Here is a 25198-nt window from a genome sequence, read left to right as displayed (position 1 = left end):
TTGCTTGGATCCCTCTATTACTGTTTTCAACTTTATACGAAGTTAAGACAGCCTTAAAATCATATATAAACATAGATTATTTGTAAACTAACTTTTAATAGGAAGTTTTGGGGCAAAATGAGTAAAAATCCTTTTAGAGAAAACTGAGTTAGGAAGATAGGTGATTGCAGATTACCAGAATGTTTATTAAATCAGTGGGTTTTAATTTGATCCTCCATTTCTGCTCACCAGAATAGTAAGACTAACAATTTCAGGAGATAATTTACCCCCTTTTTTCTGTTTAGGAGGCAAGACAAGGAAAGATGGATGGATGTTTTGTGATTCCTCAGTACATTTGAATGGTGTAGTTCAACAACAGGATCTTATATTTTCCATGGAACCAGATCTTATACACAAGAGAAACAATTCAAAGATACATAGTTTAAAGTTACAGTATATAGTAGCAAGTACCAATTCCAAAATTAAATGTTATACAATAAATGGATCAAACAAAAAGTTACAATAGACTGATTGAAAGCAGTGCTAAGATGTCAGTTACATATCATTGGAAGGCTCCTAGGCATAGCGGTAATCATTTCGAACTCTTTTGGGACTTGTATTCAGCAGCTGCTGCTTTAAGAGAAGATTTTGCCAGAGTCGTAGGTTTAAGGACACTCTTAGGGTTTAAGGCTTTTCGGATCTTGAACACAGTCCATGCAGTACCAATTGCATGTCCAGCTGCACCCATCCCTTCATGTGTTGCCTTACCAGCCTCCTCTCCATATCTGCATAACAAAAAAGGCACCACTGTATCAGCTTACAATTTTTCCTCTTGATTCCTACTTCCTAGGCTAAACTCCCTCTGTCCAAAATTATTACTCACAGTCACAATATCTCAACTCCTTATAATTAAAGAAACAACAAAGATTCATTAAATGACCTCTAAAATAGTCATGGATTCACATTCTACTCATTATTCAAAATTAATCACGGTACTTAGGAAAAGCACATCAAAAACCAATCTGTTTTAAGAAATGTAACAGTTTTTCCAGACATCCTAATTGCGGATGTGACAACCATTAAGCAAAGGAAAAGTATCTAAAATCAAAAGAACAAGACTAAATCCTTGAAAGGTGAACAGATTCTCCTAATTATGTCATTCCAGATAAGACCAAGACAGGAGACAGTCACAATCCCAACCAACAGTTAGCTTTCTTACTCATGATCTTCCTCTCTTTATTTAACCTTTTAATTGGTGGAAGCAAATGAGGTAGAGAAGGGGTCTGTGTAGAGTCTATACTTTTGTTTCTTGTCTATAATTAACTATATCAGTTATAGGTATTCAAAAACTAGCCTTATCCTGGACCACAAAGATCAAAGCCATTATCAGATTCCCCCCGATAAACTTATACATACCTGCCACCAATAGCCTGCACTCTTCACAAGCAACAGCCAACTGGGGTGTTTTAATAAACATCAAAACTTGGAAGATAAAATCATAGATAGGCAAAGGGGTCCTACGCTAGAGTGTTTCCAAAAAAACAATAAGAACTTTCGAAGTGATTAATCAGGCTAAATAAGTAAAGCACTTACTTATGTGTCACTAGTCCAGTAGTCACAGTAGATGTTGTCGACATGACATTCTTTCCAGCTACTTCAACAGCATCACAGATTCTATCTGTACGCAAAATAAGATTATTGTAAAAATGGAAGTTATCCTGAAAAAGTGATGTGTGCATCAACTTTAAAAAGACGGCCATTATTTGTCAAGACATAAAGCATCAAGTCCAAAATCACAATTCACATTAGTAAGGTCATCATAACGCAATAAAGAGACTCCGCAAAGAAATAAGATAAAAGAACATTTAGACCCTCCCCAAAAAAAATAAAGTAGAGATTTCATCTTGCTATATTCATAAATTTCTATGATCATCAAACATAGCGACCGAGATATGCAGCAACGAATTCAAATTAGATCTTAATTGGCATAAAATACTACCTCTTTCAAGTAAACTTAAACTAATAACAAACAGAAAGAATTTCTTAAAGAAATATTCATTACATCAATACATGAGATGATCAAGCAAGACCCTAGAGAATTAATTCTATTATCCACTATCCAACTCTAATCAGGTTAGAAAACGAAAAACCACCTAAGACATCATGATATCACCCAGTTATAGGATATGTAAATGTAACAAGCATTTCAGTCAAGAAAAAATCCATAGAGCTAACTAAACATGTAATAACAGAGCTAGATGAATGTCAGCATTTAGAGCTCTAGTTGAATTCAGCAAATAACTGTAACCTAAAGAAAATAACAGACAAAATAACATACTGAATCCATCCAGTGATGCCAACACCATTTCCCCAGGTAATAGGCTGAAGAATTTCTTTCCCACTTTTGAGTTAGCCACTGAACTAGTGAAGAATCCAGAAACTTTTACAACGCCAGACAAAACACCAGTCGCTACCTGCTTGGTCATTTTTGTCATCCTTTTCACCCTGTACATACAAGCAAACCACATTTGATGACTAAGTTAAAAAAAAACGTATACAATTGTAAAACTGGGATAACAAAGCATATCAATACAACAAGGAATATTCAGTGTAAAATTGGATTTAAGTAGGCACTCTTACTCAGATAACATCAGATTTATAGCTTAATTTCATTTTCAAAACCCTAGAAAAATTTCATAGAAGACGTGGATTGACTGGTATATACTTCATGACTATATTCCTATTTACACAAATTGGTGCTGTACTTTAGGCTATGCTTTTCTGGCATGAGAATCCTTATGTAGGAAACTAATTTTTCCTCGTTTGGTTAGCTATGGGGTCAGAGTGATTTGGCAATACTGATCCAAAGGTAACAATTTAACCTCATCTTATAGCATAATCCTACATTCCCCTCCATCTCTCACCAATCATCATATCCTCCTCTCCAGCTTTCTCATGCCTTTATTTTTCACATATCTTTAACAGGACTTGAACAAAGATGTATGTTCTCATGGAAGATAATCAATCGAAAATGTCTTCCTCCAAACCAAAACACTCTGTTTTACCATATTTACCAGTGCATAGCGCTCAAGAATATACCAAAGATCCAAAGTAACAACATCCTTCACAAAAAGCAAAACTTCATCTGCTTTCCTCTTTCCTAGCTACTTTTTTCTATAACCACCTTAAACTAGGAAAATCACATTGACCACTTTTTCAATACCTACTAATCTTAAAATCTAGTCTCTAGCGAGAAGACAAGGGATGCACATTAAAAAGCAGCAAACCCAACATAAATACCAGCCAAATATGTAATAAAAGAAAAGTAAACAACACAATCCTATTCTCAAAGCCGGTATGCGTGTATGGATAAAGAGAAAAATCACAAAAACTAATAACAAGTTTAAAATAGCAAAGTTATGGAGTATAGGTAACCTTTTAATCCTCTTCATTGTATTTTTGTCAATCTCCTTTTTCTCAGCAGGATCAAGCCTCTTCTTCAACACCTCATGACCCCACTTCAACCTATCCACAGTTATATCTCCACACCACAAAATCCCCTTAATGAGATGCCCTGACCCGGCAGCAATCCACTTAGCAGCAGAGCCACTATACTCCTCTACGTTGGGCGCCAACGTGGTCCAATAAGCTCCACAACTCCTCTCCATTGCCACTCTCTTATTCTCATCGGATTTCAATTCCTCGGGTGATATCTCACCAGAAACATCCACCTCTGCCAAACCTCCTCTACTCTTTTCTGATACACTCTGCACTGTAAAATTCCCAAAACTCCCAAAAAGCACATCCAATTCCTTAAGCAAACCCTCTTGTCCTTTAGAAGCAAAAGTCAACCCATAATTTAAAACCTCATCCCCTTCTTTAGAATCCGATAAAGAGAAGAAATAATGTGAATCATCAACTTTGACAATCGCCTCTTCTTTAATCAGCGGCCATTGAACCTCATCGGAAACACAAGCCAGAACAGCGACGGTATTATCACCTTGACGAATTCGCAGAACCGAAAAATCTCCAAAAGCAAGCTCGACGCTGTAATTTTGGTCAATAAGATTGACAACAGCACCAGGAACAGTAATCAGGGTTTCTTGAACAGGTTCAGATTCAAGTTCAGGAGGAGCAGAAGGAGTTCCGGGATCAGAATGAGTTCCTGTAGTAGAATTAGGGTTATGGTAACCGTCAGGAAAAAGGTTTTGGACGAAATCTTCCATATGAATGGAAGGATAAAGAGACGAAGAAGATTGAGGATTCGGATTGGGATAAAAATTAGGGTTAGGGTTAGAAATGAAAGGGGAGGAAGAATCGGGGTTGTATTGATCAATGTTAGGGTATAATGATTGTCGTGCATTAGAATGATTCTCTTGAGACGCCATTGTTGAAATAGAGAAGATGCAGAATGAAGTGGAATACGAGAATGGCGGATTTAAGAGGATTGGGAAGAAGAAGAAGAAGAAGAAAGCTTAATGGAGAAGTTGCAGAGGAAGGGGAATTGACGTGGGAAATTCGCGTAGGGGCAGAGAGAACGAGGAATACAGATTTTTTTGTTTTTTTTTTTTTATATTTTTGTGGGCCCTGTATAACTCCCGCGCTGGTACCGATAACTTGACTCCGTCTAATAAGATTATAAGAGTACTCTCTCTAGCCTCTAAAATGGCACAATTTCATAAGAAAAAAAAAAAAAAAAAAAAAAAAAAAAAAAAAAAAAAACAAAAAACTTTATTATATTCTAGGAGTATACATTTGTACACACAAATGAACATATACTCCATGAATTTTCCTAAATATTCAAGACATAAATATTGTATTTAGATCGATTAAATTTGATATTGTCAGGATTTTTTATAGGAGAAAACTAACTTGAGCAGTTGGGATTCATGAATTTTAATTTTTCAATTATATAGATTATCTATTCTCCTATTTGATCATGGTGAACTATGACCAGTGACTCAGTGAGTCTCTTACATAAATCTATTTTACTGTGATATTAGTCTTCATAATGTCTTACTGAATTGCAACATGCATTCTTCTAATTTTCAATAACTAGTGGTAGTGAAAATGTAACATCCTTCAATTCATTAGCAACTAAATAAAACGATAACCACTTTCAGCAAAATCATATTGTTATGCTTAGTTGCTAGATGTAAACATTGTTGTATAGGAGACCTATCATCCATCCCTTCAATTCTAATGGCTTGCCTCAAGTTATAGATTTGATATATTCATGCTAGCGTAAATTCTAAGATAATTCACCCTAATAAAAGTCATAATGAAGGCAAGTTGCATATATGTAGCACTACTATATGATATGATTTCGATTGTCATTTGAAAGTGTAGCTGCTTTAATATATTCCTCCTTTAAACTGTAAAAGTGTGGTTGTGTCACAGTTTATGAAAAACGTCATTGCTTTTTTTTAATAATTTTTTAAAATTATTTGGTCGTTATTGATTTAAGTTAATTTTTTCTTATAGAAAATCTTAGAGGATTTTACTGTTGAAGGTGGTGTGTTTGTCGGCTCCTGCTTGCACTAGCACTACAACTGTCCTTCGTGATTCCATGCTTTTGTAATAGACATCGAGCAATAGTCCTTGTACCTCTATCTAATTTGTAATAAACAAGTATTAATAAAAATGCAATTGTAATAAAATGCTAATAAACTTAAGAATTTTGTTAAATACCTTTTTTCATGGAGTACTTGGTGATCAGTTTAAGTTTGACATTCTCACACATATCACAAAACACATCAAAGCCTAACTCATCAACTTTAGCAACCTTGGAACAATATTTTCATATAAAGGAAATAGGTCTACTACCACCTTGAAAAACGATTATGATGTTCTTCAAACTCCTTATCATAATTAATTTCTTCCACTTCATGAAGTTAGTAATGTAAAAGAAACCATAATTAATTATACCTAATATATTTATCAAACATCAACTACACTTTAATTAAATACTAACATTAATTCATTAAGCTTACATGTATCTTGGATGACTCGTCGAGCCCCTAACCCTGAAGCAGCCAATAATTTCCAAGATTTATTGACATTTAGAGGCGTTGTTGCTCAAATGTCAAGTTCCGCCTCTAACTGCGCTCCAAATTGCATAACATTATCTGTATTGAAGTCATTTTCATAGTTTGTAACTAACGGTGTTGTTGATGGATCTGATAAAGTTTTTCTTTTGTGTTTACTTTCACCGGAAACAAACAATTTTTTTGAAGCTTTTTTAATGAAAGAAGACATGATTAATTTGCTATTTCGAGACTAATTATTTTGTTTAAAAGAAAAAGAAATAATTAGAGACTTGTTTTTTTTGTTAGTTAGAAAGATTGAATTTGAGACTAATTGTTTTATTAATTAGAGAGAGAAATAATTGGAGATTAATTAATTTACTGATTGTAAAGGCATGTAGAGAGTAGATTTCTTATAGAGTATAGTAAATGAGATTGAGATGATCAGATGTGAGGATAAGTGAATGTTTGCGTGAGTATTTATAAAAAAATTAGGGAGGGAAAATTCAAAATAAGAGCTGTTGAGAGGATTGGTTCAACGGTTCGCTTTGGTTCGTAGGTTCGGTTTGTGTTTTTTGAACCGGTTCAACGGTTCACCGGTTTGAATCCATCGGTTCAATGGTTCGGGTCGCATTCAATTTTTTTAATAACTAACTCGAACTGGTCAAGCCTATTGGTTCGAGCCAGTTCAAGCTCGAATCTTGACCGGTTCGGTTCGGTTCGAATTTGTTTAGATCGGTTTGCGGTTCGGATACGAATAAATCGACTCATGGCCATCTCTACGTAGGTGCAATCTTTCTATGAATAAGAACCCTTGGGTGTGCAATGCGCACGGGATACTTCTTATTAGCATAAATTATTCTATCAATTAGAACCTTGGGGATTGAAAAACACATGGCTATCTTAACTATAAACTTTTTATCAATGAGGACCTTGATAAAAGTAATAACATAATATCACAAGTTCCACTTCTCTATATATATATATTTGACAATGAGCGTAGCAATAATATTAAGGTTAATGAACTCTATAGTAATACCCATAAATCATAGTATGATTCAAAATACATCATCAATTTTTTTATAACTTCTACATCTCCTAATAATAGTAAAGTTACGCAACCAATAACGATTGATTAATAGTAGTATCACAATTTGCAACACTAGCTCAGTAACCCACACTAACAAAAACAATTAATGACAAGAATAGCCGAACAACAACTCCAAACTACAACAATTACGATTAAGAACCATTACTTACAATTTACAATTATGAATTCATGATCATTTACTACCAACTACTACCATCACTAACAATGAGTCCTATGATTAAGTTTTATTTCAAACGATTAAGTTTTCATACCAAAAACTGATGAAATTCAGAAAAAAAAAGCATATTTCTTATCACTAAAGAATCTTAAGACTGAAAAATATATTTAAAAATAAATTTTTATATTAGTTCCAGTAAATATTCTCTTCTCATTGAAATATTTAAAAAATTGTGACGTACCCCTAAAAAAACAAATTATAATTTGTAACATTAAGCACTAAATTAAAGCCGTGCCACTGGCCCACTGCCATTCCAACGGAACTATTTTTAAAAATTTGAATTACAATCCAGAAAACCCTTTTTTTCTCTTCTTCATCTGTTTTTAGTTTTTGTTGATTGAGTTTCTTGCTTAATACTTCGATTGAGTGACGATCTCGGTCACGTTTAATTAAAGCAATGGCGACAGAAAATTATGAAAAGATGGATCCAGAGTCCAAATATCTTATGGAAATGCGTGAAAATTCAAAGAGAACTCATGAATCTGAAGAAGAAGAACCAGAAGATGAATTTCTATGGGATAATCAAAAAGAGAATGTCAGACCTTTGAAAAAAGGTCGTAATGTAAAGCTATTGAATGAATCACTTAAATCTCACTACCATCTTCCTCTCAAGCAATCTTTACTTCTTACTCGAAGGTAAAAAATTGTTTACTACTTCGATTAAAAAATTGAATGAATCACTTGAATCACAGAAAATTACTCATTTTTGTTGTTTTTTTTTTTCTTTTGCGTTTCAGGAAGTTTATTGAAGCCATTGATGAGTATGTTGGTGATGACCCTCTTCAACCCTGGCTTCGGTAATCTTCTTTCTGGTGTTTCTTTTTTCTAACAATATTGAAAGATATGATGGTATCGACCTTGATCTTTCGATCTTGTGGTTAGAGGTTCAATCTCTATAACTTGAAAATCTCTAGAAAAACGTACTTCGTATTTTTTGCTTATTTGACCTACACATTATTTTAAACTATTTTGAGTGATAATACTTGCTAAACATAATAAAGTTGCTTAAATTTTCTAATTCCATAGAAATTTTCAATCCAACTCACCTAAACATCTTAATGTTGACCTGAAAACTTTTGGTCCCTTCTGGCTTTTCAACGGTCGATAGGGTTATTTGGTTTCGAATTATAATGAATTATATCAAAAATTGTTCATTGAATCATACGTACATTTTATTTTTCTGAAGTTGCAAATGGTGTTGCATAGATCTGACCCCAAATGGCATTGGGTAATAGATTGATGTTGTTGTACTGAAAGATCATTGCTTTATCCTAAAAGGTGCATAAAGTGGGTGGAGCAAGCTTTTCCTGCTGGTGGAGATTCCTCAGGCTTGCTTGTAATCTATGAGGAGTGCGTTCGTACATTTTGGCATGACGATCGCTATCGTGACGATCATCGATATCTTAGAATCTGGCTTCAATATGTAAGTCTCTTTTCATCTTTTTTTTTTCCTTCTGTGTGCAATAGGATATAAGTATTCACCTGTATTGGATAATTTCAGGCTGAAAATTGTGCGGATGCTGAAGTAATATACAGGTTTCTGGATGCCAACAAGATTGGTCAATCTCATTCTGCATATTATGTTTCTTATGCTTTGCATATGGAATCCAAACGCAAGATCAAAGCTGCCAATCAAATTTTCAATCAAGCCCTTTCAATGTGAGCCCACTTAATCAAATACTTATATATAAATTATTTCTGCCATTTTTCTGGATGTTTTTCTGTTTGTTTGTTTTTTTTTTTTTTTTTTAATCATTTTTCACTTGTTTGTTGAGGTCAGTCTTTTTGACGTTGCAACATTGACCAGATGTTTGAAAGAAGAAAGAGAGTAATTGGTAATATTTGATTAGAAAACGTGATTAATGTGTTAATATGGTTGGGCTAACTAATAGTATTGCATTGAATGAAGTGCGCTAGTTTCTAGACAACCTTGCAGTTGTTACTCCTAGCAAATAGGCTTTGTTTCAGTGATAGTTATTGTTTAGTCATTAGCCACCTAGTATCTTTCCTCATCTGCTACTTTATTCTTATTGTTTGGATTGTGATGTCTTTTAGGAAGTTAAATTAGCAAGCTCTTAAAATTATTATGTCTTACGTCAAATGCATTTTTGATGGCTTCATTACGTGTCATTTTATTCTCTTGTTAGAGAGATATCTCTTCCTATGATAGACATCCATGAGGAAATGTTGGTTGCTAAGTAGTGTGCTTGTTATCTACTTTTTGTCATTAAAGACATGTAAAAACGACGCTATATTAGAGTTCAAACGATGTGTTTCAAACTCCAATATTACCAAGATCGAGTGTATGAAGTCTTGTGATGAACAAATTACACTTTCAATGAAAACAATGTTTGCAGGAGAAAATAATGCAATAAAAATGACACAAAGATTTAACGAGGTTCACCCAATTCATGCTACGTCATCCGGTGTGTAGTATCCCATTTATATTATCACAATGGAGTTCAAAGAACTCTCAAATTGGAGAATTACAATAGAGAAGAGATTAGGCTTGTGTTTAGGCTTGAGGTATGGATATGTTACAATGGCATATGAGACCTCTATTTATAGAGGTTTGTACATAATAAGTATTACATAATTAAGGCTAAGGATTAACGCACAATAAACAACTTCAAGGAACATTAAGAGTCAAAAACCGAATCCAATGCTCGATCAAGGCAATGCTTCATTACTTGGATGCCTCGTACAAGAATCTTCACCCTTTCATCTTCTCATTAACTATCGTTCATCATGCTTTAATTCATCTTTATTACACCCATGTTTAAGTCTCTTGTTAAATGCCTCATAACTTAATGCATTCAACACCCACTTAAACTCCAATACTAACACACAAATTAATCCTTCAACTTAACTTCACATTAAGTGACTAACTTAAACACCCAAAAGATTCCACTTCTGTGCATGCATACTAATGCATAGCCTTGAATGGTGCACGTAAGTCACCAATAACTCTAACGACATGTAACATTTCATACATGGTTTTGGTTTTTGTGCTTCAAGCCCGGACTCATCTAAACATAGCTCTCAATTATTTTGCACATAGGTTTCATTTATTTTCAACTAAGCCAAGGAAAGCAGTGTATCATCTTGACAACTTTTCTTTGTCTCTTGGATATAGTTTACGTTTATATTGTCTTTTAATTTGGATTGACATTTGAAATTGAGAAGTTAATATACTCAAGGGTATCTTCCCCATTCAATTATTGAAATAATCACCATATTTTTCTAAAGCGTTGACTCTTACCTTCCTTGGGTATGAGGAACAACATTTATTACATTCCCATTCTATATGGCTTCCTCGTAAGGATTCGACTTGAAGAGGTTGTTTGATTGAGGATTCTGGAACTAAGTTTTTTTGACTCAACTATGCCTAATGAAGTTGTTAATCCAAACATATTAGAATGGATGGGAAGAAAGCTCAAACGATATAGGTTATCCATTGCAGTTTTATGTTTGTACCATCGTCGTCTGATCATAATCTGCTAATCTAATGAAGCAACTGTTCATCTGAATTACTTGATACTTCAGTGTTATACTTCTATCCAAGTGATGTTTGGTTTTACTAGCCATTCAAGTGAATTAGTGCCTTTTGCATTGGTATCATTCAACTAATGGACATTTCTAAGAGGATATCTAATGGTGACCAAATATTTTAAGTCTACACAATATTTTTAATATTTTTATCCTTAAAATCTTACGTTTAGTGTTAATATTTTGTCTTCATGAAGAATGAAGACCAAAGTAAAGATCTTAATTTTATATCTTTTCTATTTAATTATTTTTTCACAAAATTTGTTATGATTTCGCTCAACTTCGCTCTTCCCAAACCAATTGGCTAAGCTTTGCGACTTGCATTCGATGGGTTGAACTTTGAAGGTCGTTTTTTTCTTCTCAGGAAGTCACATACTAATTACGTGTAAGCTAATTTTGAATTTTGTATTTTATTCGAAAATAATAAAGATTTATAAATAGAAAATTAAATAAAATTTATATTAAACTAATTGTAAAACAAAATTAAATTCCTTCCCTTCCCTTCTTCGTTCCCCTGTCCACTAATCACTCTTTATTTCTCTAGAGATTTAAATTGGGTAGGTTGTAGAACTCAATCAAGCAAATTATTCATTTGTATATAATTAGATTTTCACTTTTTGGGGTGTTTATTTTAATTTCTATTAAATTAGTAAAAATTATAGCTTGATCATTTGACGAACAATTTGAAGATCATCATAGCCATCAACCTTAACTCTATCTTCTTCTTTAGATGATGTTGAAGCTAGGTTAAAGGCTCTTAAGCTCAAATATTATGTTTCATCAACTCTGATTCAAACCCCTTCTTTTGGGCTACATCTATTATTATAAATCTAAAGAATGAAATGAGTGGCAAATTAGAATGATGTTAATGAGTCTTGCACTGGAGAATAAATTATAAATGAGAGAAAAAAGATCCTTTATTACTGCCCAATACTATTGAGGGTACTACACAATTCAACAAAAGTAATGTGAAGTATGATTTTGTAATTTTGTTTCCTTTTGGTTGCTTCAATGCATAATTCTTTTTGCCCATTGTACGAGTATTTATTTCTCATTTGTGCAAAATGAGTTAGAAATCAATCATTGGTCGGTATAAATGATAGCACATCAGTAGTTATAAACATCATTGTTTGAGTAGCGCTTGAGTTTTTGTTATTTGGAAGGTAGAGGCGTAATTTAAATAAATAGAGAAAATTTTTATTTTACATGCTATTTAGGTAAATGGTAAACAACCTAATGAAAAAACCACTCTTAGAGTTCAACCCAACAAATGCAATTTGCAAAGTTCAGCCTAACGATGTGGGAATAAGCAAAGTTGAGTTCAATTCGAACTATTTTTCTATTTTTTTATTGTATCTCTCTTCTAATAGTAAACTCTTTGGTCACCATTAAATATCCTCAAAGTGCCACATTTGAGTTGACTCGATGTTAATTTATCGACCTAATTGCTTGTTGAGAAAATTGAAATAAAGGGAAAAGCTCCATCCTCCGGCAAAACATAATTTACCTTGTCTAAGAACCTACATTTCTGCTAGTATAAGGTTCATTAAATTTTCTTTTGTAAATTTAAGCATATGTATCAGTACTTTTTCTTTCACTCTGTAAATACTTATATCTTATTTGCACGTTTTTCATTATTGTGTAATGAAGACTGCAAAATTCATGAAGCAAATATGTTATGAATTAAAGTTTTTCCAATGCACAGAAATGCTCGACCACATGATAAGCTGGAAGCAGCTTACAGGAAATTTCTGGCTCGTACAATGGCAAGAACTAAAACCACTACTGATGTATGGATCTTAAATTAATGCTGTCAATTTCAGATAATTTGATGCTATTTTGTAATGTTTATAATTGCTATTTGTTTTGCTTGTTCAGGAAGATGAAATGGAGAATATTTTATCAGTTCGAGGATTCGGCACTGTGCTGTCTGAAGGAGAAAACAGTGAGCTTTTCCTCTGGCCTGAATTGCATTGCTACTACTATTGCTCATCTTCCTTCCATTTTGTACTAAAATTTTCCTCTCTTTTTCAACCAGGAAGAAACCAAATGAGAGTTTCAGAAATTTCCAGGAAAAGTAACAAGGGAAATAGGTAGGCAACCATAATTGCCGTGAGGAGTCAGCATAGTATGACTGGATAAGCGCCTCGAGTGCTGAGTTTGTTCGTGATAGAACTAATATTTTATTGTAATTTTAGGGATGAACGTATACCTTTATCTGTGTACAAGGATAAAAATATGGAGAACAACTCTGATTATGGATTAGATTTATCAAAAGGTGAATCGAAATCTTGGGATACCCTTGCCACTCACAAAGATAGGAACAAAGAGAACAAAGCCATCCCTGCAAAGTGGACATCATATAAGGTAAGTATGTGTTTTATCTTATTCTTTTAAGATGAAAGGCTATTATATTAGCATACTCTTAACAATCTACTACACACAGGTTATGCAAAGACCTGGCAGTAGACTTGGAAGAGTTACCACTCCTGCAATTGAAGTCTTTGTTGATGAAGAATGTGAACATGGCAGGTGAGTACTATAAACTAAAAGAATTCATGCGAACCTCACTCAAGGACTTCGTGAAAGAATCTGTAGACTTGTCTTGATTCAAATTCTTAATATAGTAGCACATGATCAAAATGATTCAATTGTTCTGTCCTAAAATAGTAAGATGTACTATCATAAGAATTGTTCATCGTCTTGTAGCCTGGGATTTTGCTTCCCCTTTAAAGAGCACCGATGACACTTTCATACAGGTTGCATCTTACATGTGAAACCTGTAGAGTGTAGCCTTTATGGTTGTCCTATTTTGTTGGGAATAATTCAACATATCGAGGATCTTTAACATATTGCTCTTGGTTTATGCGCATAAATTTTATTTAGGCTTATACCGTGTGTTATGTACCTGATGCAGATTGCAACAAACTGCTGATCCTCAAAACGATTCAAATTTGCTATTAAAGGAAAGGGATGAGGATAATATCAATAGGTATGTTACTAAAGACATCAAACTGGTATTGGAGCCTCATTTGGCTTTCTGATTTAAAGTTCTAAGTTGTAGCTGTAATGCTTTCATGCAGGGAAACTGAAATGCTCAAGGTAAATCCACTGCGCAACTTCCCTGCTAGCAGCTTACCGCGATGAAATAATTTTATCATGTACTCGTACATCATGTAATCTTCTCTGGTGTTTAATATTTCTTTTTGCATAACATTGATATTATGCGATTGTTCAAAAGGGTTTATATTTTGTCTGTCTTACCAAGAAACTTATGAATTTGGAAATGTTTGATTTTAAAACCTCAGATTGTAGTTGTCATCAATGGAAACCTTCCCCTGGATCTGCAATGTACAACTAAGATGAGATCTCCGCAAATTTAAAGGAAATGCATTATTTCTATGTTTTGAAATCCATTGTGTGATGGAAATCGCTTTGCAATTTTAAATGTAGGCCAATGTTGAGCATGATATGATCTTATTCTTTAGAAAATTTGAAAAGAATAAGCAAATTAATATAAAAATTTTAAAAAATAAGCAATTTTTAAACTTAATTTTCAAAATAAGTATTTTTTTGCCCAGAGCATATGTTCAAGGTTGTTCACTATTACTAACAACGAATAAAGAAGCTTGCTCAGAAAAGTCAAGGTCTTTGTTCGCTGTTAGTTAGTAACAACGAACAAAGATTTTGACCATTTTTAACCAAATTTCTTTGTTCGCTATTATTAATAGCGAACAATTGTGAGACTAATTAGGCGGACTTCTTGTTACAATTTTAATTGCTATTTTCTTGAGCTATGTCAATTTTATAAGACTGATTTTTAGACTTTTAATTATTAATTTTCCTATTTTTCCAAAATATTTAAAATAAAATAAGGAATAGGTTTTTAATTAAAATAATTATAGCAATTAAAATTTAAAATTTTTAGGCTTTTAATTATTAAAAAGCTACTGTTATCAATTACTCTATAATTGAATAAAATCACTCTTAATCCCATAATTATCAACTTTTCTAAATTTCAAGAAATAAAATATGGAAGTTAATTTTAGATTTTGAATTAAAATGACGTTAGGTCATTTAATATAATTGAGTGAAATCACCCTTAATCCCATGATTATCAACTATCCCAAATTTTTAGGAAATAAAATATGGAAGTTAATAATTAAAAGTCTAAAGTTCAGCCTTGTAAAATTGGCATTGCCCTAGAAAATAACAATTAAAATTGGAGCAAGCAAGTTCGCCTATTTAGCCTCGCAATTGTTCACTGTTAATAATAGCGAATAAAAAAGCTTGGTTAAAATAGTAAAAATCTTTGTTCGCTGTTACTAACAGCGAATAAAGACCTTGACTTTTTTGACCAATTTTCTTTATTCACTATTAACAACCTCGAATATGTGCTTTGAGCAAAAGTACTTATTTTGAAAATTAATTTTAAAAGTTGCTTATTTTTTGAATTTTTATATTATTTTGCTTATTATTTTCGAATTTTCATTCTTATAACTTGTCATATGAATGCAGATTTGGGTCTTGTCCACTTGAATTTGGATCTAAATTCATTAATTAGTTGACTCATACATGAATATAGACCTTTAGGGTTGATAATTGGGAATTTCGGCTTAGATTTACCAAGTTTTATGGGTTTAGAGTTCTAAATGAATTGTAAATTTTTTAACCAAATTATTCATACTTAAACTTTTTTTTTGTTTTTAAGGTTTAATTGTATTAAATAAGTCTGTATGTTGTATGTTAGTCTATCTTGAGTTCAAATAAATATAAAAAAAGGCTAATGAAACTAAAATTAATTCGGGTCTAAAGTAGATCTTAAATGGGTTTAATAGGCTTAGCCAGAGAGTGAATTTGGTCTTGGTCTCTAGTCTGAGTTTGAAGACCTTAAACCCATATCAAAAGAAAAGTTAAAACAAATAAGCAATTTAGTATAAAAAAATCTTAAAATACATTGTTTAGACATATTTCCCAAAATAAGCATTTTTAACTCAATGTTAACCGTTTGGTATATGTTCGCACTTACTTTTTACTAAGAGCGACCGATTACTAAACTGACTTTTGTTGACTCAGTTTAATAATAGGCCAATGTTACTAAGAGCGAACATACTCTAAACCTTAGTATTGTGCTTGAAGTGCTTATTTTAAGAAATATGTTTAAACAATGAAATTTTTTTTATATTAAATTACTTATTTCTTTTAAATTTTCATATCAAGATTCATTTTCTTTTGGAACTTGATTTGCTGGGTGCCTTGTGCCTAATAATGATATCCAAACCCTAAGAGTGGAATTAGGATCCTGGACCCATCATTATTTCTAACTAGTTACAAAGCACAACTTTAATATTGTTGCGTCTCAGATATACAAGTATCTTTGCAGACCCTTTAAGGCAATTTTAATGGTAAGGAAAAAAAGTCATAAAATTTCATTTTTTTGCTACCTAGAAAAACACTATTACTCCACTCATGATCAAATAAATTTATCAATATTTACTTTTTCATTCATTATTTAATATACATGGCATGATAAAATATTGTGTTTATTTATAAGTTATAACATAAAAATTTAAAGGCTTATAGTATTTTTTTCACTCATTATTCACTATACCTTTTTTCGGAAAACGATCGAATGACATCATTGTTTAATAGATTTGGAGCTACATTATAATGATTAAATTAATAAAAAATTTGAAATATATAATTTAAGGATTAATGATTGAATTAGTAAAATTGAATATTAAAAATCTAATTGTTGAATTTTTTTTTCTTTCTTTTCTCTTTATTTGGCCGAAATTACTAAAACTTTTGAATGAATTTTTTCTAAATTTTTCTTTTTAATTCCTGAATCAATTCAAAAAAAGAATAAGTAGCTTAGATGACTTTGTTAATTACACATTAAACATACATATATAATTAGTACGAGTTACATGAACTCTTCCACACCCACACCCCACTAATAATCGGTCTTTAGTGGGCAAACTTAAATTTCAAAATCATAGATAGCACCAACGTATTGGAGTAAATTAATAAAAATTAAATAGGGATTTGTTTGTAAAAGGAACCCAAAAATTATTCTTAACTCCAAATTGATTTGTACAAGTAAAATATGGCAATAATAATCTCATTTCACTGCCAGCACAAAATAAAAAAGAGATAAATATTATCCGCACCGCATCGTATATAGTTATAAGTTATAATGAGAATAGAGTTTGATATAATAAAATATTTATCTAGAATTGAATTGAATTAAACAATTGGTAACAAAGATTGTGGGTTGAAACACAGAAATTGATTTGCCTGGATTTAAAGTTTTTTGGAGGGTACATCGTTGAGAAATATGTGAAAAAGTTCTCTTCCTAGGATGATATTTCTTGTTTTAGTTTAAGAGTGGAAAATGTGTTGATGAGTGATAATTGCACAAAAGAATTAAGGAAAAGAAGGAGCATTCTTCTGGAAGACAGATTGAAAATTAGCGCCATGAAATACCCAGCAAATGATATAAGCATTTTTCAAATTGATAGCTAATAAAATCAAAATGCAGGTCGAGCAGATTCATTTATTTATCAACATCAACTTCTGAATCAGATCCAATCATCTTTTCAAGGGCTTCCATGTCTCCAAATTGAGATAGTGTGTGTATTCGTAGCGTGTCTGCGATTGCGTCTTTACCGTAGAAAGGTCACCATGTGGATTTCAAAAATATTTGTGTACCACGTGAAAAGGCCGATAGTTCAGGGTTACCACATGGAATTTCCCATATAAATATTTTAGAATAGCAGAGCTACAATTTACCTTTATGGTCTTACATATGATTCAATGTGCAAAATATGGTTTCGTAGCAAAACGGATTTTACAATCGAATAATTTTAGGTTCATTGTAGCCTATGTTTCATTAAACTCATAGACCTTTTTACGATAGAATAATGTAGTCATATTTTTGCACTACGATATGAATTGTTTGTCTAGCCAATTCTTGAGTGAATTCAACAAAGTCTCTTGGAGCCTTTTTTATAGCATATATATCAGTCGTTATTCTTATGGATGGTTGAACATGCATAAGTCACATCATAAGTTAAATTTGTGCAAACTTGTGTAGACCACAAGGAATATAAATATGTTAAAATAGATTTAAAAAATATATGTGGAGAAATTGATCACTATTTATAAAATATCGAAATAAGGATGTAAGATTATTTTTTGTTTTGTTTCATTATTTGTGTAAAGTTTGAATATATAAAACTATTTAGATAGATGTGGAATGATATTTAACCTTTTTGGTTGTAATTGACATTTTTAAAGCACCGAAAAAAAACAAAGATCTTCAACTGTATCAATATGTGTAGTAGTTGGCTAAAAGTCATTATGCATGACTATTATGTCATTTTAGATTCATATCACTTACAATGATCGGAGCTTCTACAATATTTGATTCTACTTATCATTGTTTGATTTTTGGTATAACAAAATCATGTTTGCATATTGTTGAATTATCATCATAATTCTGAGTATTGCGGCTTACTGCCATTTTTTTTAGTTGATACCTTTATTTTTGGATCAAGAAAATATATTTACTTAAGGAAATTCCCACACTAAATGTTCAAAGGATATTTTAAGAAAAATAAAATGTTTTAAAGAGTGGATATGTTGTTTTATTAAATAATGTGATTGGCCCAATACATATTTATTTTTTAAAGTGAGGATTTTTTTAAGTCTTAAACTTTATCACTTATAATTTCAAAGTAAATACTTAGAGAAATGGACTTACTTGTATGGACTCGTCTCATGGTGAGACGGTCTCATATATGGGCTGCTAACTAAAAAAAAAAAAAAAAAAAAAAAAAAATAAAATAATTGAATAATATGTTACACAAAATGTATCGTTGAATCAAATTTTAAAATTGCTTCGGATGAAAGATCACAAAATGGAGAATAGAATGTTAACGGGAAATTAAGTATTCGTTTAATATTAAATTTACTACCTCTTACATTTATCAGATTCTTATTTTCAAAACAAATGCCCAAAATAAACATAATTTTCTCATCAATCTGTTTTACAGAAACACCCCAGTAAAATTATACTACTAATCATGAACTTGATGATCAGCAAGACTGCAACAACATAACTTTTAAAGAAAAAAAAAAGCATAATCTTGATAATACAATACAATTCAACTTCCGTTGCCACAGTCTATAACATTAGAACAATAGAAGATGCATTGTTTCGAATTATCATCAGTGTATTATTCCAATCTACGGTGATCAAGGGCACTGAGATCATCAACTTCCGCGACAGAAACAGATATTGTATGAGCTTTATTAGTTCATTATCACTCCGTCTATTAGCACGAGCTTTTCTGAAGGGTCTGATTGTCAGTCCATTCTGTGGGTTCATCACAAAATTTCTTCTCAAGTTATCGAACATTATAGTGTTCATCAAATTGTAATGCTGTCACATAAAACAATTGTTAGATTTTTCACAAATGCATCTATCTCCCTGAAAAAGCGGATATTGCACACCGACTAAGACTATGCAGCTATGCCCGAGTCAAGATATTACTAATCCTGGTTTCTTAGTCCCTACAACCTATACAGAGACTCGTGCAAATGTACAAATGCGTGTATATGGTATTCTCCGCAAATGAAATGGTGGGTTTACATATTATGAGATCTACATAATTTGGATACAAGTTGAGCAGATCCAAAACAAAGAAGAAATTTTATACTAACCTCGGGAAATTGAGCCCATATCAAACCCAGGGGTTTACAGTCAAAAACACCATGTCATTCTGATTGAACGGTGATCATAGCTAAATGGTATCTTTCTTTGGTAGTTGGGATTGTCAAGTACTCCGAGTTGGCCCATCTTTGGATCCGAAACATACGAACTGTATCCTTTTTGCAACGGCAGATTATGATGAGATCATTAGATTCAGAAGCTTCCAGGGCATCGTGATGTTTCGCAGACAACACCTTTCCCAATGTCAATTGATAAGAGCAATAATCATCATCTCATTTGTCGCAAACTCAAATTTTGTGAATCATTAAATTTCGTGAATACAGAACCATCACATCCACTTGGTATCTCTCTTTGTGAATCAGAGTGCGGAGGCGAAAGTTGGAATCAAGAGAATTTAGACTAAGTTGATGTAAGAGTGAGTATATAAAATACCCGTTTTACACCAACAAATCAAGTAAATATGTGTTAATATTAAGGGAGATGGCATTACAGTCGAATGAATGTTTCAAGTATCTAGGTATATCTTTCAGAGCAACAGAAATTTCGAAAAAAATTTGACGCATAGGATCTAGTGTGGTTGAGTCAAGTAGAGAAGTACGAAATCAAACAGCTATAAGATCAACGTTATTGTATAGTTCGAAATGTTGGCAAAAAAATTGTAGTAGGAAGACAGGGGTAATTGAGATGTGCATGCTACGATAGATGAATAAACATAGCTAAGACATGAGGACATATAGGTTGGAAGTTGCAAACCTTGAAGATAATTTTAATAGACTGAAATTCAGACCAAGATTCTCTCCAAGATCAGAATGCAAATAGACAGATCAGAATGCTACTGTCAGAAATGAGCAATTCGAGTCTGCTTCTAACTGCCTATGTTATTCCTTCTTATTCAATACTTTGATGATCCTCAATATTACAAGAGTGTTGGCTTTTATAGCCCTAGCTCGCCACCTAATAACTACCCTTGACAGCTGTACAAATCAGCCTAACAACATAACATCACATAACAGAATATAACCCGTTTCCCAGCCCCATGTACAGCTGGTCTCACTACCCATTCTTATCTATTTCTCCTCTTATATGTGATCAATCGGGTCTCTCTCATAGCCTGTGTGACAGCCGGTGTGACAATAATATGAGTGAAAATTATCTTCATTGGTTTGGGCATGTGTGACAAAGGCCAAAAACAGCCCTCCTATGAAATTTGGAAGGGGGAGATTTCAAAAGTGGAAGAATCGAGTCAAAGACTTTTTGGATGGAAAGTTGTGGAAGGATATGAGAGATTTAGGCCTAGAACGTTGACACGAGAAGAGAATGCATGAAGGAGGAGAATTTATGTGGATGAGCACTAGGACTAGATCATTGGCCACCACATTTTATGGGATTAAGGATTTGGCATTTTGCTATTGAACTAAGGACAGGCCAGCCAACTCCTATAGTAGGCCAGGAAAGAAATAAAGAATCTACTAATCAAGTTTTATTGACATATTACAATAGCAATCATACTATTCCTTGCTAGCTAATTAGAAACTAGTGGATGAAGATGTCTCTGCTTCCAGGAAAAGCGTAAAAACCGTAGTATGAAATGTGAATAAACCTTATAGATTAGTTTTTGTCCTTAAACGGAATTCTATTTCAACAATCTATAATGTGACATGTCACCCAAAAATCACCTAAAGAACATTGCAATCTCATAAAATTTTCCTCTACTTTAAACGAATCACCTTAACAGTCTGCATAATTTACCATTCATAAGTACTTAAACTGACCTGACTAGAACATAGTCCTGAAGTCATAGCCTGATCACTTCTTGGATGTGGATCCAGCAACTGTATCCTTTCTGCAACGGCAGATTATGAGATCATTAGATTAAGAAGCTTCTAGGGCATCGTAAAGTTACGCAGAAAAAAAAAATGTTAGTTCCATAATACCTTTCTCCATTCCATTCGATAAGAGCTCCTGAGTCCTGAACCCATCATTAGATTATCTTCTAGATACACCTTGTTATGTAATTCCATTACAACAATTTAATCAAGCAATCCTTCAATGCTCCAATTAATTCATTATCAGTCCATACTCCATAACAACATTCATCAATGGAGTTTTTAGCCAATTTGAATATTCAAATAAGGGTCACCATCGGGTGAATATTCAATCTTTCTCATCTCACTGTAAAGCAAACTAAGTTCCTTTAATATCAATTCACGACTTGGATGAGCTTTTTCATTACATAAGAATGTGTGCACGTCGCCTGTCACCTCTATCCAACTGCAACCTGGCTCCTTCTTCACCTTATTTTCCTTCATCATTTTCCTAATCCTTGAAACTTCATACCACATCCCTGCATCAGCATATATATTTGCCAGAAGAATGTAGACAGAAGAATCCTCAGGATCCAATCGGCAGATGGATTTTGCAGCCTTTTCTGCAACCTCTACATTCCCAAAAATCTTACAAACACTAAGCAGGGTTCTCCATATTACATCATCAGCCTCAAATGGCATATCTTCAATAAGCTCTAAAGCCTTGCCAACCTTCCCAGACTTCCCTAGCATATCCACCATACACGAATAATGGTCCATTTGAGGATCCAACCCATAGCTCTGCATTGAGCAAAAGTAGTCCCAGCCTTCTTGAACAAGCCCTATATGACCACAAGCTCGGAGAACTGCAATAAATGTTGCATGATTTGGCTGTACTTTTGCTCTCTTCATTTCGTCAAAGACTTTGAGAGCTTCTTCTGCAAAACCATGATAAGCATAGCCACATATCATCGCGTTCCATGTCACAAAGTCCCGTTCTACAGCTCTTCCAAACATTAGTTGGGAGTCTTGCATATTGCCACATTTGGAATACATGTCAACAAGAGTGCTCACAATATACACATCTTCTTGGAGTTTATGCTTGATTATTTGAGCATGAATTTGCATCCCAAGTCCCACAGTTGCCAGATTAGCACAGGTATCTAGAACTGTTGCATATGTAAATTTATCGGGTTTATTACCCATTTCTAGCATCAATGTGAAAATTTTCAGCGCTTCCTCATTCTGATCTTGCAGTATACACCCTGAAATAATTGAATTCCAAGAAACTATGTTCTGTTCCTCTAGTCTGTCATGAAGCTTCATAGCCTCGTCAATCCTCCCATGCTTGCTATACATATCCACCAAAGTACTTCCCACAAAAGGATGAAAGCCCATTCCAGATTTTATAACTCTAGTATGGACCTCTAAGCCATAACTTAAAGGTTGAATCCCAGCAGAAGCTTTCAAAGCACTTCCATAGGTGAATTCATCAGGTTCGATCCCACAAGCCAGCATATAAGCAAACAGGCGTATAGTTTCCTTTGCAAGCCCATTTTGTTCATAAGCTGCAATTATTGCATTCCAAGACACGATATCCCTTCTACACATCTCATTAAAAATACATTCTGCTCTCATAACATCTCCACATTTTCCATACATGTCCAAAACCGCATTTGTTACACAAACATTAGACTGAAAGTTACTCTTTATAACCAAACCATGTAGTTGACAGCCTGCTGACTGTTGTTTGGCAACAGCACAGGCACTAAAAGCACCTGAAAGAGTAATTTCATTAAAGGCAAGCCCAGACCCCATCAGATATCGAAACAGCTTCAACGCTTCAAGACCTTGATTGCTTTGCACATAACCAACCAGCATTGCATTATAGGAATGCACACTATGCTTAAACGTTGAGTTGAAAACCTTCCTAGAATCTAGTAAACTTTGACTCTTCGCATACATATCTAAAGTAGCAGTTGAAACGATAATGTCATTACTAAAGTCAGACTTTAAAGCATGAGCATGCAGTTGACGACCTAATCTTAGTGCAGTTAATCCAGCACATGACCTAAAAACACTAGCATAGATGGATTGGCCAACACCAATCCCTTCTCTCAGCATCTCCTTAAATAATTCTATACTATCAATAAAGTATTGATTGTGTACAAAACCAGCAACAACAGCACTCCAACATACCCAATTTTTTTCAGGCATTTCAAAGAATAACTTCAAAGATTCATCCACATACTTACATTTAGCATACATATCAACTAAAGCACATCCTGTCACCATATCACTATTAAAACCCATTTTCAATGCAAGCCCATGAATTTGTATGCCTAGAATAAAATCTTCCAAAAACGAACAACATTTCAACACAACAGCTAAGGTAGTATGATCAAAGCAAAATCTATGTTTCACCATTTGCAAGAAAATATCTTCACATTTTTTATGATTTCCACTTTGTAAGTAACATGAAATTATAGTATTCCACGACACGACGTCCCTAGTCGGCATGGAATCAAAAATCTTTTGTGCAATGTCCAACTTCCCTATTCCAGAATAACCAAAAATCAAGGAGTTCCAAGAAATTGTATCTCGTTCAAGCATTTGATCGAACACTTTGTGAGCACACCTCAAACAAGAACATTTTACATAGAATTGAATTAAACAGTTGGTAACAAAGATTGTGGGTTGAAACCCAGAAATTATCATCTGGGCATGTGCTTGTTTGCCTGGATTTAAAGCTTTTTGGAGGGTACATTGTTGAAAAATGTGGGAAAAAGTTCTCTTCCTGGGGGATATTTCTTTTTTTAGTTCAAGAGTAGAAAATGTATTGATGAGTGATAATTGCACATAAGAATTAAGGGAAAGAAGGAGCGTTTTTCTGTAAAACAGATTGAAAATTGGAGCCATGAAATACCCAGCAAATGATATAAGCATTTTTCAAATTGATAGCTAATAAAATCAAAATGCAGGTCCAGCAGATTCATTTATTTTAACTATTAACATCAACCTCTAAATCAGATCCAATCATCTTTTCAAGGGCTTCCAAGTCTCCAGATTGAGAGAGTGGGTGTATTCGTAGCGTGTCTGCGATTGCGTCTTCACTGTAGAAAGTTAACAACAAAAAAATTAACAAGTCGAAGCGAAAACGACAGTCAGCTACAACATTAAACCACAATCGAAGCAATAAGTGGTCAATTAGGGTGATTTGTTTTTTGAAATAATGTCTCAAAATAGCGTAAAGTTAACAAAAAAACTTCTCTTCTGTATACGACGTAGAAAAATTGGAAAGTTAAGGTCACCATGTGGATTTAAAAAATATTTGTGTACCACGTGGAAAAGCTGATAGTTCAGGGTTACCACATGAAATTTCCCATATAAATATTTTAGGATAACAGAGTTACAATTTACCTTTATGGTCTTACATATGATTCAATGTGCAAAATATGGTTTCGTAGCAAAACGGATTTTACAGTCGAATGATTTTAGGTTCATTGTAGCCTATGTTTCATTAAACTCATAAACCTTTTTATGATAGAATCATGTAGTCATATTTTTGCACTACGATATGAATTGTTTGTCTAGCCAATTCTTAAGCGAACTCAACAAAGTCTCTTGGAGCCTTTTTTATAGCATATATATCGGTCGTTATTCTTATGGATGGTTGAACATGCATATGTCACATCATAAGTTAAACTAAAATTTGTGAAAACTTGTGTAGACCACAAGGAATATAAATATGTTAAAATAGATTTAAAAAAT

General features: G+C 33.2%; 3 protein-coding genes across 11 annotated transcripts; 1 reads left to right on the top strand and 2 right to left on the bottom strand.

Annotated features, from left to right (window-relative positions):
* Positions 1 to 346: 346 nt before the first annotated feature.
* Positions 347 to 4591, bottom strand: LOC130823172 (protein EARLY-RESPONSIVE TO DEHYDRATION 7, chloroplastic-like). 2 transcript variants are annotated; one of them, XM_057687801.1, is made up of 4 exons: positions 3415 to 4591; positions 2318 to 2484; positions 1573 to 1657; positions 347 to 764 (listed from the first exon to the last, which is right to left on the bottom strand). In XM_057687801.1, the coding sequence occupies exons 1-4, from the start codon at positions 4365 to 4367 to the stop codon at positions 572 to 574; spliced, it is 1398 nt and encodes a 465-aa protein (XP_057543784.1). In that variant the 5' UTR covers positions 4368 to 4591; the 3' UTR covers positions 347 to 571. The 2 variants fall into 2 exon arrangements, with proteins under 2 accessions (XP_057543784.1, XP_057543785.1); XM_057687802.1 differs by lacking the exon at positions 347 to 764 and adding an exon at positions 771 to 1435 and having other exon boundaries at positions 3415 to 4570.
* A 3039-nt stretch (positions 4592 to 7630) lies between these two features.
* Positions 7631 to 14347, top strand: LOC130823935 (mitotic spindle checkpoint protein BUBR1). 2 transcript variants are annotated; one of them, XM_057688766.1, is made up of 11 exons: positions 7633 to 7969; positions 8071 to 8130; positions 8612 to 8756; positions 8835 to 8992; positions 12588 to 12672; positions 12761 to 12827; positions 12921 to 12975; positions 13081 to 13249; positions 13329 to 13414; positions 13800 to 13874; positions 13966 to 14347. In XM_057688766.1, exons 1-11 carry the CDS (start codon positions 7731 to 7733, stop codon positions 14027 to 14029), a joined length of 1203 nt encoding a protein of 400 aa, XP_057544749.1. In that variant the 5' UTR covers positions 7633 to 7730; the 3' UTR covers positions 14030 to 14347. The 2 variants fall into 2 exon arrangements, with proteins under 2 accessions (XP_057544750.1, XP_057544749.1); XM_057688767.1 differs by lacking the exon at positions 8071 to 8130 and having other exon boundaries at positions 7631 to 7969.
* Positions 14348 to 18902: 4555 nt separating this feature from the next.
* Positions 18903 to 24573, bottom strand: LOC130824039 (pentatricopeptide repeat-containing protein At3g02330, mitochondrial). 7 transcript variants are annotated; one of them, XM_057688912.1, is made up of 4 exons: positions 21557 to 24573; positions 21395 to 21465; positions 19613 to 19855; positions 18903 to 19331 (listed from the first exon to the last, which is right to left on the bottom strand). In XM_057688912.1, the coding sequence occupies exon 1, from the start codon at positions 24371 to 24373 to the stop codon at positions 21731 to 21733; it is 2643 nt and encodes an 880-aa protein (XP_057544895.1). In that variant the 5' UTR covers positions 24374 to 24573; the 3' UTR covers positions 18903 to 19331; positions 19613 to 19855; positions 21395 to 21465; positions 21557 to 21730. The 7 variants fall into 7 exon arrangements, with proteins under 7 accessions (XP_057544895.1, XP_057544892.1, XP_057544896.1 ...); XM_057688909.1 differs by having other exon boundaries at positions 19613 to 21465; XM_057688913.1 differs by having other exon boundaries at positions 18903 to 19265; positions 19613 to 21465; positions 21557 to 24567.
* Positions 24574 to 25198: the final 625 nt, after the last annotated feature.

Source organism: Amaranthus tricolor, chromosome 9, assembly GCF_026212465.1.
Source record: "Amaranthus tricolor cultivar Red isolate AtriRed21 chromosome 9, ASM2621246v1, whole genome shotgun sequence".
In the NCBI taxonomy this organism is placed as follows: Eukaryota; Viridiplantae; Streptophyta; class Magnoliopsida; order Caryophyllales; family Amaranthaceae; genus Amaranthus; species Amaranthus tricolor.
The sequence above is the reverse complement of the archived record's forward strand: the minus strand, read 5'-3'. Positions and strand labels throughout refer to the sequence as shown.